The 13,542-nt window shown below is 33.2% G+C and overlaps 2 protein-coding genes and 1 pseudogene across 3 annotated transcripts; all 3 read right to left on the bottom strand.

The window, feature by feature from the left end:
• Positions 1–1,012: 1,012 nt before the first annotated feature.
• LOC140954710 (telomerase reverse transcriptase-like) lies at positions 1,013–6,743 on the bottom strand (annotated as a pseudogene).
• Positions 6,744–6,848: 105 nt separating this feature from the next.
• Positions 6,849–8,871, bottom strand: LOC118040233 (uncharacterized). Its single transcript, XM_035047125.2, has 2 exons — positions 8,657–8,871; positions 6,849–8,537 (listed from the first exon to the last, which is right to left on the bottom strand). Exons 1-2 carry the CDS (start codon positions 8,735–8,737, stop codon positions 8,424–8,426), a joined length of 195 nt encoding a protein of 64 aa, XP_034903016.1. The 5' UTR covers positions 8,738–8,871; the 3' UTR covers positions 6,849–8,423.
• A 2,193-nt stretch (positions 8,872–11,064) lies between these two features.
• Positions 11,065–13,542, bottom strand: LOC118040235 (glycine-rich RNA-binding protein RZ1A). Of its 2 annotated transcripts, XR_012168757.1 has the most exons (6): positions 13,390–13,542; positions 13,106–13,234; positions 12,333–12,883; positions 12,051–12,257; positions 11,771–11,943; positions 11,065–11,683 (listed from the first exon to the last, which is right to left on the bottom strand). XR_012168757.1 is itself a non-coding variant. In XM_073406562.1 (4 exons), the coding sequence occupies exons 2-3, from the start codon at positions 13,214–13,216 to the stop codon at positions 12,350–12,352; spliced, it is 645 nt and encodes a 214-aa protein (XP_073262663.1). In that variant the 5' UTR covers positions 13,217–13,234; positions 13,390–13,542; the 3' UTR covers positions 12,002–12,257; positions 12,333–12,349. The 2 variants fall into 2 exon arrangements, 1 of the variants encoding a protein (XP_073262663.1); XM_073406562.1 differs by lacking the exons at positions 11,065–11,683; positions 11,771–11,943 and having other exon boundaries at positions 12,002–12,257.

Here is a 13,542-nt window from a genome sequence, read left to right as displayed (position 1 = left end):
AAGTATCAAAGCTACTAGGGTATAAGTATAAGATAGTGTACAAGCCGAGCAAGGAGAATTCAGTTACAAATACACTTTCATGTATGACAGGCAACCCATGCCTTCCAACCTTATATGTCCCACAAACTCAGGTATGGAATAATATCAAATAAAAGGTTGTTTCTCATCCTTACATGCAGAAAATAGGTAAAGTGGCAACTGAGAACTCGAACAGTCCTTATACGTGGCAAAATGGGTTGCTTCATTACAAGAACAGAGTAGTGATACCCCCAAATTCTGACATCATTCAGCAACAGTTGTGTGAATTCCATGACTCATTTCTTAGGGGCCATTCAGGGGCTCAACAGTTTTATTGGCCATCAATGGCTCGCATGGTGAAATAATATGTTGCTTAAAAAGAAACTAAGAGACTACCCCCTCACTATAGTAGAGTTATCACCTTTTGCTAATAATGGAGATATCGTCATTGAACCTGAAGTCATCTTGGACACTCGTTGGATAAATAAGGGGTCCCGATTTGTTGAAGAAAGTCTTGTCAAATGGAAACAACTTCCAGATTATAATGCTACTTGGGAAAATGCTCATGAATTGCGAGAGAGATTTACCAACTTGAACCTTGAGGACAAGGTTCCTTGAAATGGGGGAGGTATTGATAAGCCAAGAACATCTCATCAAATGCCTATAAAGAATTCCAAGTTCATAGAGCTGTGAAGATCTAAATGGAGTGGAACTAGTCATTGTAGTATCCAGAGCATCCGAAAAGGAGTCAAGGCTGTTTTGTGGTTTGAATAAATGCTTGCTACTTAGTAGTAATCAGTTGCTAGAGTCCTTATTTCATATAGTTGTGCTAGTATTTTTAAAAGAGTTTGTTAGTCATTCATGTATTTAAACTCTGGAAATATGCAGAGAAAGGCATTCAATTATTCAATAACAAATACTTGTGGTAAATTCTCGCTCAAAGAAGGATTCTATTGCAAAATATCAGTAGCTTTGACTGGGACCTATCAAAGACCTATCTAGCAAAAACACTAAGAGATAACCTCACATAATCTGCCTGGACTTCTAAAGTGCACGAGTTTAAAAGTATGTCACTCCATTGAAGAAAGGTGATATTGTCCTCACCAATTTACAGCTTGTTTGACTGAAGCCCTGATACGTGTTTAATATCAAAACTAAGACAAAACTTTTCCTCATTCATGAAGCAGTTATAATCCCAAAATCCACTTCTTGACTAAGGCTCCGTTTGTTTGCAGGAAAGTGGTTTCCTTTTGGAAAATGAATTCCGAGGAAAGTGAATTTCGGGAAAGTATTTTCCGATGTTTGGTAGTGTTATGATGGTGTTTGGTTGTGTTATGAAAAATAACTGGAAAATAATTTATTAATGAATTAATTTTTTTTTCAAGTTTATCTAATATATATAAAAATATTTAATCACTTACAATAAAAAAAAATCTAAAAAGTATAATGATGAATTTTTTTTATTATTTGGGGTTTTTTTTTGTATAAATTTTTTTAAAAAAAGATAAATACATACAAAAATATTTTTATGGGTTTTTTGGATAAATATTAAAGGACTCAAGTTTTCTACCAAAATCAATTATTTTTTTTAACTGTGTATAATCATCATCATCAACGCAGATAATATTTCATTGTCTAATATTTCTACCCATATCAATTATTGAACAATTACTGTGATTTCTACCGAAACCAATATACTGGACATCATCTACCATTCAGTAAAGCATATTTAATTAACACCCAGCTTATAGCCACTAATAAGACCACTGCCTATTTCTATTTTCTACCCAAACCATTCTACTGCACACTTATCAACATGAATCGGACTCTTCACAGTCAAGATTTCGACCGAAATCAATTCCCCCTTTCATCATCAACACAACATCATCAACGTACACACATCACGCCAACAAAGCACAAGAAATGCACAAAACACAGGGAACGCATATCAGCAGCAGAGAAGGAAAATCACATCGGATGGAGATCGGGTGGAGAAACAGAGCATGGATTTGCTGTGTTTTTTTCACAGAAAACCAAACAAATTGTTTTGTTTGGTTTCTATGAAAAAACACAGTAAACTCGATTTCTGGGAAAAATGGGTTTGGGTTTGTTGTGTATGGGTTGCTGTGTATGGGTTGGCAGTGTTTGGTTTATGGGAAAAATGCAGGGGTTATGGTTTTCTATGGATGGGTTGCTTGACGAAGAGATTGGGAAGGAAACGGGCCTGAAGGGCACCTTTGGTTTGCTATGGTTGAATGGGTTGCCTTCCCATGAGTTTCGATTTGCTGTGACTCTGTTAATTCTTCGTTGTGATAGCAACAATGGCGAAAGATGTTGTGTTTTCCTCAGAGCACGCTAAGAAATTACAGTCCTTTCAACAAATTCTTCGCTGTGAAAGCAACAAATTACCTGTATGCCATAATAATAACAACAAATTAAAAATAAAGAGGATGAAAACAAGATAAATAAAAAGACATTTGAGAAAAAAAAATACCTGGAAGATGAGATGCTTGCAGTTGATCTGTGTAAATTATTTGGGAGAGAGTCTTTAGGATTTGGTTTTTTGAGACACAGAACAGTTTTTGTTAGTAAAGAAAAGGAAAGTGTTTTCCTTAGAATAAAGAAAGGAAAACACTTTCCTCCTCTAAAGTTTTAATTTTTCTGTTGACTGGAATTAAGTTTTCTTTGACCAATTTTCCAAATGCTTGCCAAACATGGGAAAGTGGTTTCCAGGAAAATGAATTCCTAGAAACAAACAAGGCATAAGAGAAAAGGCTAGTAGCCTACTTTTCAGAAGTTAATATAGAAAGGAGGTCATCAATGAACCTAAAAAGCATGTAATGAGGGGGTGAGACGACTCTATCCCTACTGCTACTTCCTATAGCAGAAGCATCCTGATAGGAATGTCTTCTGGATAAATCTTCAAGAAAAGGAAAGATCACATTCCTTTCAAGGTGCCCATAGTATAAGGAGCAAAGCAGAGAAGACAAAATGCATCCTTAAGGTATACCTTTGACTTGCAAGTAAAACTTGTCTTCCAATTGAAGTCCATTGCACTTCACATGCTCAGTGAGATTGAAAAGAAGTCGTTCCTTTTTCAGATAACTACCACAACCCTGCAAAATAATAGAAGACAAATTTTCAAGCAACAGTTAGCTTTTGACAAGAAAACATATCTACAACAGTAGAATCTTTATACCTTGGCAATTCGGTCAACCATCTATGTTTGAAAGTGATTGGTTTGTTAACCCGTTAATATAATAAAAGAGATCTGACCGCCAAATCTATTTGTAAAAGGGGCTCAAGAAAACTGAATCAACGAGGAAAGTGCATTGGTGGTTAATGGAATTACTGTTCTCAGGGGCTCAAATGAAGTAATGCAAGTGATAACATAAGAAACTATACACTTAATTCAACATTAAGGGATCATTTCTGTTGGCAACACTACTACAACTTTTATGTTTGATGCAGCCAATGATACATGTATAAATGGATCGCTCCTCTTTTATATTTTCTCTAAAATTAGGTCCATCTAGGATTTTGTTTACTTTGGAATTTTAGCTTGTAAGACACAAATCCAAATGTGCCCTACATCACCTTCATCTCTCCTTCCCTTTGGTAAGTCCATAAGTTAATTTAAGTTAATTTTATGGTAAGGAATCTGATTAGGATGAACTTGTTCGACAAAGAAAGTATGGGGAGAAATTAGCAAATTCTTGAAGATTAAGGATTGATTTGTTAACGAGTATATAAGTTGGAGACTAATTTAAAGTTATCCTTTTTACAATTAAATTATATGTCAAAAATAAAACTAATAGACAGTGACAAACAATATTGATCAAGTCTGTTGGCCTTGTTTGACAACATCTGTTTAATATAGGGTTTAAATGACTCAATTAACAACACATGAGATAAATTGAGAAATTGCAAATAACACAAAGGCCAAAATATGGTTTAAAGGGCAATAATAATATTGCCAATAAAAACTACTTTGACTGACCCTCTTTCAAATCTAAAAATTACCAAAATACACTTATCTTTTGAAGGGATGGAGAAACTATAATTACTGAATCACTCATGAATTAAAAGACTAAACAACATATATAACAATGTATTAAAGTTGTTCGATTTCACCGTGAACTTGAAAAGTGGCAATACATGATTGAAGGGTAATTTACTTTTTTAGGATTTTTTTTAACTTTATTGTTGTTCGAATTTAGGATAACACAAGGGTGAATTTATGCCTTCAGCCTTATGCAAGGAAGCAGATACAGCTCTATGGAAGCCGGAATGTATGGCAACCTACTAACTTCCATTCAACAGAAGGCATCACAACCTTCTTATATCATCCTTGAAACAATACGACTTCCAACAAGAAGAGAAACGCAAAAGCCATATCAACGTCTGCCATAACAACACATTGATTAAAATCATTATTTCAAGTTTCAACCAATAAATAACAGGAAAGGTACTGAAAAAAACTTCATCCCATGTAAAATTTACAAATGGATTTTATTGAATTTGCATTTGGGAAAATAAATTCATTATTGAAAATAAAAATAAATTTTTATGCTCAGGTTGTAAGGGAAAAAACTATAAGACCAGGAAAGAGGGTAAGAACAGAATCATAACTACATGAAAGACTAAATCATAGCTAACAAATACCTTTTCTTCTTCAGCAGCAAGATCAAAATCACCATCTTCCTACATCATAGAAGATACAAGTGAGCACAAATATCAAATACAAATCAATGACACCATGTATTATAACATAGACAATAAAATTTAAAGGAAAAACAAAAAAAGGTGGTGAACTAATGGCAACATCGAAGTAATAGGGTGCATAGATTTTGGACACAAATTAGGGTCAAAAGGTTTTTTTTTTTCAATAGCTGACCATGCTTCGCATAGGTAAGCAAATGCAATACAAGAAACAGGACTTGGTTGAAACTTCACACAGCAAAAGGCAAAAAATATTCGTATTTTCAAAACTATGTATGTAAGCAATATTAATACATAAACAAGTAAGCTTACATGTTTAGTAAAGGGCAAAGGCAATAATTATGAGACAAAGTACATTTTTCTTTTTTGCTATGATAGAAAATATTCCTGCAATTCACACATAAATTTTGCTTGTCAATAATCTGACACTTCTACAGCTAATTTATTTGCAAGGTTAGCATTGTTTCAAAATCTTGCACTAAAATGAAATTTTATTTGATTAAGAAACAAAAAAAAAAAAAAAAAGGTCAGTAGGTAACAAGAAATTGAGAAAAGTTACTTCCATCAATAACTTTAAGATGTAGTGGAAAGCATGTGTAAATTAGAAATGTAAAATGGTATTACAGCAAACTCAAATCATTATTGAGCTGGAGGAAGAGATCTGATCTTAACACTACTACACAATACATGTATGACTCTTAGCAATTATTAATTGGTCGCTTGTACATCTCAGTGCAAGTGGATCAGAAATATTTGTTTGTATAGGTGTTCAAACACTAAGCAAGACCAAGGCAAAAGGCTATAACAATAAGCACAACACAAATGTACATGTGGTTTGGTAACAAATTTTATATATATAGACATACACACCATGTAAATGGTATTTGGGGTGTCCAGGGAATGAAAGACCAATGGAATTTTGCAAGGGACAGCAAGTGTCGAAAATGTAACATAAGTTATAGGTATCAATAGCAAACTCCACTCAGCTAAACATCAATCCAAGTTTATTTGCAGCTGTTTAGATGGATTTGATTCCTCCTTCCATTACACAAAGCAATTTGTCCTGATCTATGGAATCAAATGCATCAAAAACAACAACAAACACATTCGGCATCATAGTTGATCTTTTATTCAGATCAATTACAAACTAGCATGACTTATGGTAGATATCATTATAGTCAAACACTGATGAACATAACTTTTCTGGTTCTTTCAACCGTGTGCTTTTCAGAATAGCATGGGTACTATGAAGAACACTATTCGCGGACTTAAAATGTTCACATTTGACAGAATTAGTAAAGAATTGTGCTTTTCTCTGCATTCTAAATTAGTAAAGTTCAGAAGTGGATTTTTTACTAAGCATTGTTGATGATGTTTTAAGACTTTCCATCATCCTTACTCCATTTTTCTTTAGACGACGCCTGAGCTTTAAGAAACAAAACAACCTACATCCTATAATACTTCCAACACTAGCTTTATCCAAGCACTGATAGTTATGATCTTTCAAGCAAGAAGTGGCCTAATTTCTTAATTTCTCCCAAATTGAGTTCTTATAATAATATATTTCATGTTCCCCATGCTCACTTTCAGTGACATAGAAGTTGGCTAGTACCAGTGGCACAACCAGAAATGAAAAGAACCAATATATCCATTTATATAAAAGTAGTGTTTCAAATCATTTACAGCACCATTGCATTTATATAAACCCTTATGCAAGCCTGCAGTCTGCCCTGGCACATTATTCAGCATTCGAGTATCCAAGTAGCATGAATAGTGTTTATCAGATAGAAATAGAAACCCAGAAGCCTTCAATTTATGCATACATTGCTTTAGTGAGAATTTTTTTAACTTTCTTTGCCCAATAAACTTGGTAATATTTCTCCTTAAGATTCTCCAGTTAGCAGGACTTCCTAGCAAATCAGGAGGGACTACATTTCTACAAGCAATCCATACAAATGACACTACCTGACTTTTTGAGCAATAAGATTTTAGCATAAGTGTCTAAGGATCAATGGTTTCCAGAGTTTTATCACATCGTTCATTAACAAAAACTATGGAATTTCCCTGAGAATTATCTCTTTAAACCATCCCCCTAAAAGAGAATTGTCCAAAAAAAAAAAAACTTGCAAGCAAAAGGAAATTAAACTAGTTTGAATTTTTACACACACCTCTTAGACTTCAAAGAGGTCCCAAGATGAAAACTTATCTCAAACACTAAGTTTGAATTTTCCATGGCATTTTGATTTGATGATGAAACAGAGCAATGCCTCTGCATTAATCTTGAATGCTTTCAGAATTGAGTTTATCATATAAGAACCTTAAACAATTTAACAAGGAAAAGATACCAAGGAAGGAAAATAACAATAAATCAGTGCACTACTCATAGTGGTCATTTTGGATCCATTTTGCATATAGTATATTCCTATCTTTTCCTATAGTACCCATAGTTTTGCATAACCTACATGTTTGTGCTTTAAAAGATCGAAAAGCTTCTCCTAAATACTACCTAGTTTATGAGCAGGAGAGAGCAATCTGTGGCAGCAAGCAGTGTTTTTCGATATTTGGTTTGTTTGGCAAGACATAAAATTCAAGACTGTTATTTTTTTTCTTCAAAAAGCTCCCTTTCTAATCATTAGTTTAATAGAAAGATCACTTGGCTTCCTCAGGGTATCCTCTATTTGAAACTTTCTGAAGTTTACTTTAGCTGGGAATAAATGAAACTGAAAAACATGTTCATATTTGAAGCACTTCCCTTGCTTCCTTATAATTGTCGTTCATAAAAAAGAAAGAAAAAACAATCAGTGTTGAATTAATATCATCTGATGGAAACTCTGACTCTAAGGAAACCTTATCTATGGATTGGCTTGTATTGGATCACAAATCTAGAGAAGACACTTTAAAATCAGATCAGATGGAAATTTTCTGCCACAACAGTTTTGATTTGGTTATTGACAGCATGCCAGATTGCAGTTTACTGTATAATGATCCATTAGAGATTCTATTGACATTTGGTATCAATATAATACATTTCGTATACTCGTTTATTCAGTATCGCACCATTCATAGTAGCCATATCAATAAAGAAACAAAAGTTAAGGAAATATGGTGAACTAGTCTTACAGAGAATTACAAAATGGCTTGCAAATCCTCCTTCCCTACCACACTCGTTTAGAGCCTAACAATTTCAAGGAACTTGTATCCGTGTTTGCTCCAACTAGGCCTATAAACAATCTAAGCCAACTATCTCATTGTTCAATCTTGGCTCAGCTGGAAAATATCACATTTACATTGAAGTTTCATGTAGGCATAGTTTACAGAATGTTCTTCACTTCACATAATTGTTTTAGATAGAATATTGCAAATAGACTCTAAAAATGATTAAAAGGCTGAAAAACCTAAGTGGTCTGTTGGGCTTAGTTTATATGTTCATAGTAGCCCAATGAGTTGAATAACATGAGGATTTATAAACATAAGAGGTGGTGCAAATGTTACTAGAAATCACTGAAGCATGGTTAAGAAAACTCTTAACAGCAACAAAATATTGCATGTAGAGCTTGACTCACAGGCATGTGGATCTAATGAGACAAAAGCCTTTGCTATAGGAAAGTGGCATTGATGGAGCACTTGCATCTTCATTAGATATGCCTAAAATACTCTGAATAAGAGACTTTGAACCAACCAAATTAGGCTTTAGGCACTTCAATACATCTAAATATCATTAAGGTTATACAATAACCAAGAAAACAGGAGCTAAGTTGGGAGTTTGTAACAAGACGACAACAGCATTGAGGCAGCATCTACAAATACAAAAAAACAAAGAAAACAATCTGATCAAAAAGAAACTAATTTGAGGAAACCATATGTACAGACCATGGACAAAACGCTATAAGCAAACATGATCTTCAGAAGAAATTACCTTTCCATAGTTATGACTGGAACTGTTACTAAATTCAATCGGAAGCCTCTCAGGTGAGCTACCCCCATTTATAGAGCCCATAATTTAAAAAATCTTACCACCAGTTTGTTCAGCATCCAAAGACCTTTGCTTTTTGCGCTGCTACCATCCAAATGGCTTTCTAGATCTTAATCTACTCTAACACAAGCCTTGAAGAGCCTCATTTGAACGCCCTTCACTGTAGTTGGTAGTCGGTTCAGTTGTTTCGGATAATCTCCCAAATTCTAAAGCTTAGGTTCACTTTTACTGATAGTTTATTGAATTATTTTATCTTTGTTCAAAGATTAAAATTAAATTTTGATGGTGTTCTTGAATTTTAAGTGATTCTAATTGTATTAATAAAAATTTAAAAATAAATAATTTATTCTTGATAACAATAAATATTTTATTCCTTTATAATATTTTGACAAATAAATTTTTTATTTTTTATTTTAATTTAAATATAAATATTTTTATTATTTGTATATATACTAGAATTTTAAATTAATATTACCTATAAATTTGAATATATATTTAGTATATATTAATATTTTATTATTATATTTATATTAAAAGCATAGTTGCCATTAATTTTTATTTTATAGATTTAGACTTATTTCAACTCTAAATTTCTTAAAGTGTTTAATATTTCAATAACTTTGATGGTTGTAATTTATAAAAAAAAAAATATATTAGATAAGTTTTTATGAATAAAAATCAATTTATTTTAATTTTTATAAAATTAAACTTTAAAATGCAATTATGTGTGAAATTTAATATAAAAAACATAAGATATTTGGTTAACTTAATAATTTTGTCTATATGATTTAGAAAAAACAAAACTATGACAATATCAAAAGATTTCTAAATCAACTAAATCTATTATTTTTCTTTAAAACAATATTATTTTAGTTTTTTTTTTTAATTTCATGATTTTAATCCAACAAGATTAAATTTAACAAAATTAACAAGTCAGGCTCAAAATATGGAGCCAAATCAAATTTAATAGGTATGCATTTTTGTTCTTCATAACCGATAACCATTGTACCGATTCCATGGTATTTCATAGCATCAAGGTCTTGGTGAAGAACGTAATCAACATTTAAAAAAAAAAAAAAAAAAAAAAAGATTATGAACCTTGATAAAAAAAAAAAAAAAAAAAAAAAAATTGCTAATGGAGGTCGGAAGATGCAAGGTTACAGAATTTGTACAGATCATACGAAGTCACCATCCACCCTCATCAATAATAAAGAACATGGTTATGGTTGTTGTATGATTATTTTTTAAAATATTTTTTATTTAAAAAATTATATTAATAATATTTTTTTATTTTTTAAAAATCAACATATTAAAAATAATTTAAAAATATCAAAAACATACTAATTCAAAGCAAAATAAAAATTTTAAAATTTTTTAAAAATACTTTCCTAACGCACTACCAAACACTTCCTAATAGTGTTTGAAAAACCAGCTATATCCATGTTTTTAAAAATAAAAATTAAGTTTTTTTATATGTTTTAAATATTTTTATCTTAAAAATAAATTTTTTAAAATAAAAAATATTATACTTTAAAAAAACAACCTTAACTATATATATCTTGTTTTAAGGGACATTTCTGCTAAATTAATGATAATACTTGACTTTTCAAATAATGAAAACAGCTATTAAATGATTTCTCAATAATGATGATGCTGTAAAATTTGCTGCAAGGAATTATAATTAACACTATATTTTAAGGGAAAAGGTTTGCCCCAAAGAAAGTGATCACCTACGAAGCAAAAATTAGAGTTGAAACCACATAATAGAGCACAAAATAGACTCAATGATCATGTCCATTACATTCATGCATGAAACAATGTTTATGAAAATAGAAACAACCTTAACATCAAAAAAGATCTGCTTCGACTTCAAACATGGTTCAAATATTAAGAGCAATGTTTGAAAATATTATGACAATTACAGTTCAAAATGCTTTCTACTAATAAATTCATCAAAACAATATTTTTTATTTTTTAAAAATTATAAAAGAATATTAATTTTAAACCAGAAAAGAAAAAATCAAATTTTTAAAAAACACAGATTTAACAGCTTTTCCAAACACACCTTAAGACCATCACCTAAAAGAATTTAGAATTTAGTAAATTGAGGTAGATGTGGACAAAGATCATTGAATTTTGAAATCAATTTAACATGATTTACAAGTGACTATTTTGTTTAATATGCTTCATCACCACATTCTCTAAATATAATACAAAATTACAAATTACAAGTGACTATTTTGTTTAATATCCATTACATATGGTATGGTAATAAATTTTATTGATAGCCATAGCAAAGCAAGGCCATCTTGCAAGTGAATAGTGAAAGACAAGCACAGAAAACTCACTAAGAGAAAAAAGCGAAACTTAGGCATGCAAAACACAATGTGCAATGGGCATGAGCGCCTTAGGTTCTAACATCAGGTCAAATTGCTTTAAGCACAGAAGGTTGATTAATCACCTTCAGAATATACAAAGAACAAACCCAGAAAACAATTTTCCTGACTGCTTCACAAAGGACAAGGGAAACAGGAAGAATTCTCCCATAGAGAACCTGATGATGCTCCCACCCTCAAACCAAAGAAAAAGAATTCAGGAACCCCAACCTGACGTGAAAGATATTTGCCAACTTTCTGGATTCCAGCAAAGAAAACCAAGACATTGCAAGCAGGTGCAGAAACAATGTGAGAATAAGAACCCTCCATCGAAGAACAATATGAGATTTAGGAAGTTAACAAAAATACTGGACAGCTGTTTCAACTCATCATGAGCTTCCAAACAAAATGCCACACGTGTATGGAGAATCGAACCCTTGGACCAATATGCCATGCAGAACATGAAAACTAGTTAAACTCTAGATCACTTGCCGCAGCCCAAAAGAGACTCTAACATTAAGTTAAAAAATTCTGTCCAGTTAGCAACAAAGACACCCAATCATGTATCCCAAAGAACCATAAATAGCCATGTATCCTGCCAAAATGTTGAAAATATTAATAAAGCACACTCCGTTAATTGAAAACTAGCAGGCAACTAGTGCAAGAAAAAAAAAGAGATTACCCTCTCTCTTGTATAATAAGATATGAAAACAGGGTAACCAAAACAGTCATTTCCATTTAAAACAGCAACTAATCCCGAAGTGACAAGAAGCAGACCCCAATAGTAGAACCCACATCATCAGTACTCTCCAAATGCTAATTTGACATGAAACTATCTTCAGTACTTGTAATTTCCTGTACAAAAAATCAACGAAAAATTGGGCAACGGTTTCACAACTGCTTACATATTAAATAAGGAAACTCAGAAGCAATAGTGGCATTCAAAGAGAATTAAACCCAACTAAAATGTGCATGACAAGCAAGCATAAGGTCCATTAAACCAAGAGACAGAAGTCAGCATTTTAGGAACACAAAAACAGTCGAACATCCACGCCTGATAAAACTGATCTACTAGATTTATCCAGCGAGACAATGACAGAGACAGCACATCTTTGATAATTAACTTAAACGTTTTGCAGGCAGTAACAGCAACACCACCAGCTCTTCACCTGCAAGAGGACACATATTCCATTACTGCCATGCTAACTGTGCAAAAGAAGACAGTCAATTACCAAGTATCATACCTAAGTATGAAGTCATTCTATCCTGAACGAAACCCTGAAGTACGACGCTCATAGGGCCCTGAACGGTCACGATTATATCGATCACCTCCAGGACCTCCACGACTACCACCATCCCTATTACGCCCACTAGATCGATCTCCATTCCGATCAGGGCCATAGCGACTACCACCACTACCGCCGCCACCACCACCAGAATACCTCTCATCTCTGCCACCATACCTGCCACCTCTTGCCCCTTCACTTGGACACTCCCTAGCAAAATGCCCAGGCTTGCCACACTTAAAGCACTCTCCACTGTTAGATCCTCGCCCACCTCCATAGTCACGATTCCTGTCACGATCATGCCCACGGTCACGGTCCCTATCACGGCTGCGATCACCATCAAGATCCCTGCTTGAACCTTGCTGAGGCTGGGCTTTATCAACAGTGATGGTTCGGCCATCTAAATCCATTCCATTCATCCCTTCAATGGCATCTTCCATTGCTTTCTTCTCATCAAAAGTGACAAACCCAAATCCACGAGAGCGTCCACTGAACTTATCAACTACTACCTAAACCATGGAAGAGAAAAACGCATCTGTGAAGATATAACACCAAAAGGGATTTTACTAGTTACCATGAGTCGGGCAATTAGTTAATAACTCATCAATTTCAGCATCATCCTCTCCGAGGATAGAGGATTTTTATTTTTATTTTTTTGCACAAAGAGAGCATGGCTATAAAGAAACAGCTAGGAATTTTCTCAAGGAGTAATTAATAAGAAAAAAGATTACCTTAGCTTCAAGAAGATGGCCAAACTTTTCAAAAGTCTCCTTTAAACCTCTATCAGAAGTAGACCATGAAAGGCCGCCAATAAAACAGCGGTACTCTAACTCTTCTGACATGATCTCTCTTTATCTCAACTGCATGTTTTGTTTTCAGAAAATTATACTGTCAGTTTGAAACCTAAATCCATTCAAACTCATATGAGTACGTACATATATTTCTAGATCTAAAGCTAAGCAAATAAGAAAAACAACATTCAGCCAGAAAAGGAAATAGATTTTCAACTTTAAACCTGTGGAGGAGGAGGAGGAGACAATCTGGTTTTTGGGTGAGCGCAAACCCTAATAGAGAAGAAGCAGATAGATATAGAGAGGGGGAGCTGGAAAGCAATGGGAATAGACGAGGTGGCGTTGGAGTTGGACTCGTCAACTTGTAAAGGGATAGA

Source organism: Populus alba, chromosome 1 (assembly GCF_005239225.2).
Source record: "Populus alba chromosome 1, ASM523922v2, whole genome shotgun sequence".
In the NCBI taxonomy this organism is placed as follows: Eukaryota; Viridiplantae; Streptophyta; class Magnoliopsida; order Malpighiales; family Salicaceae; genus Populus; species Populus alba.
The sequence above is the reverse complement of the archived record's forward strand: the minus strand, read 5'-3'. Positions and strand labels throughout refer to the sequence as shown.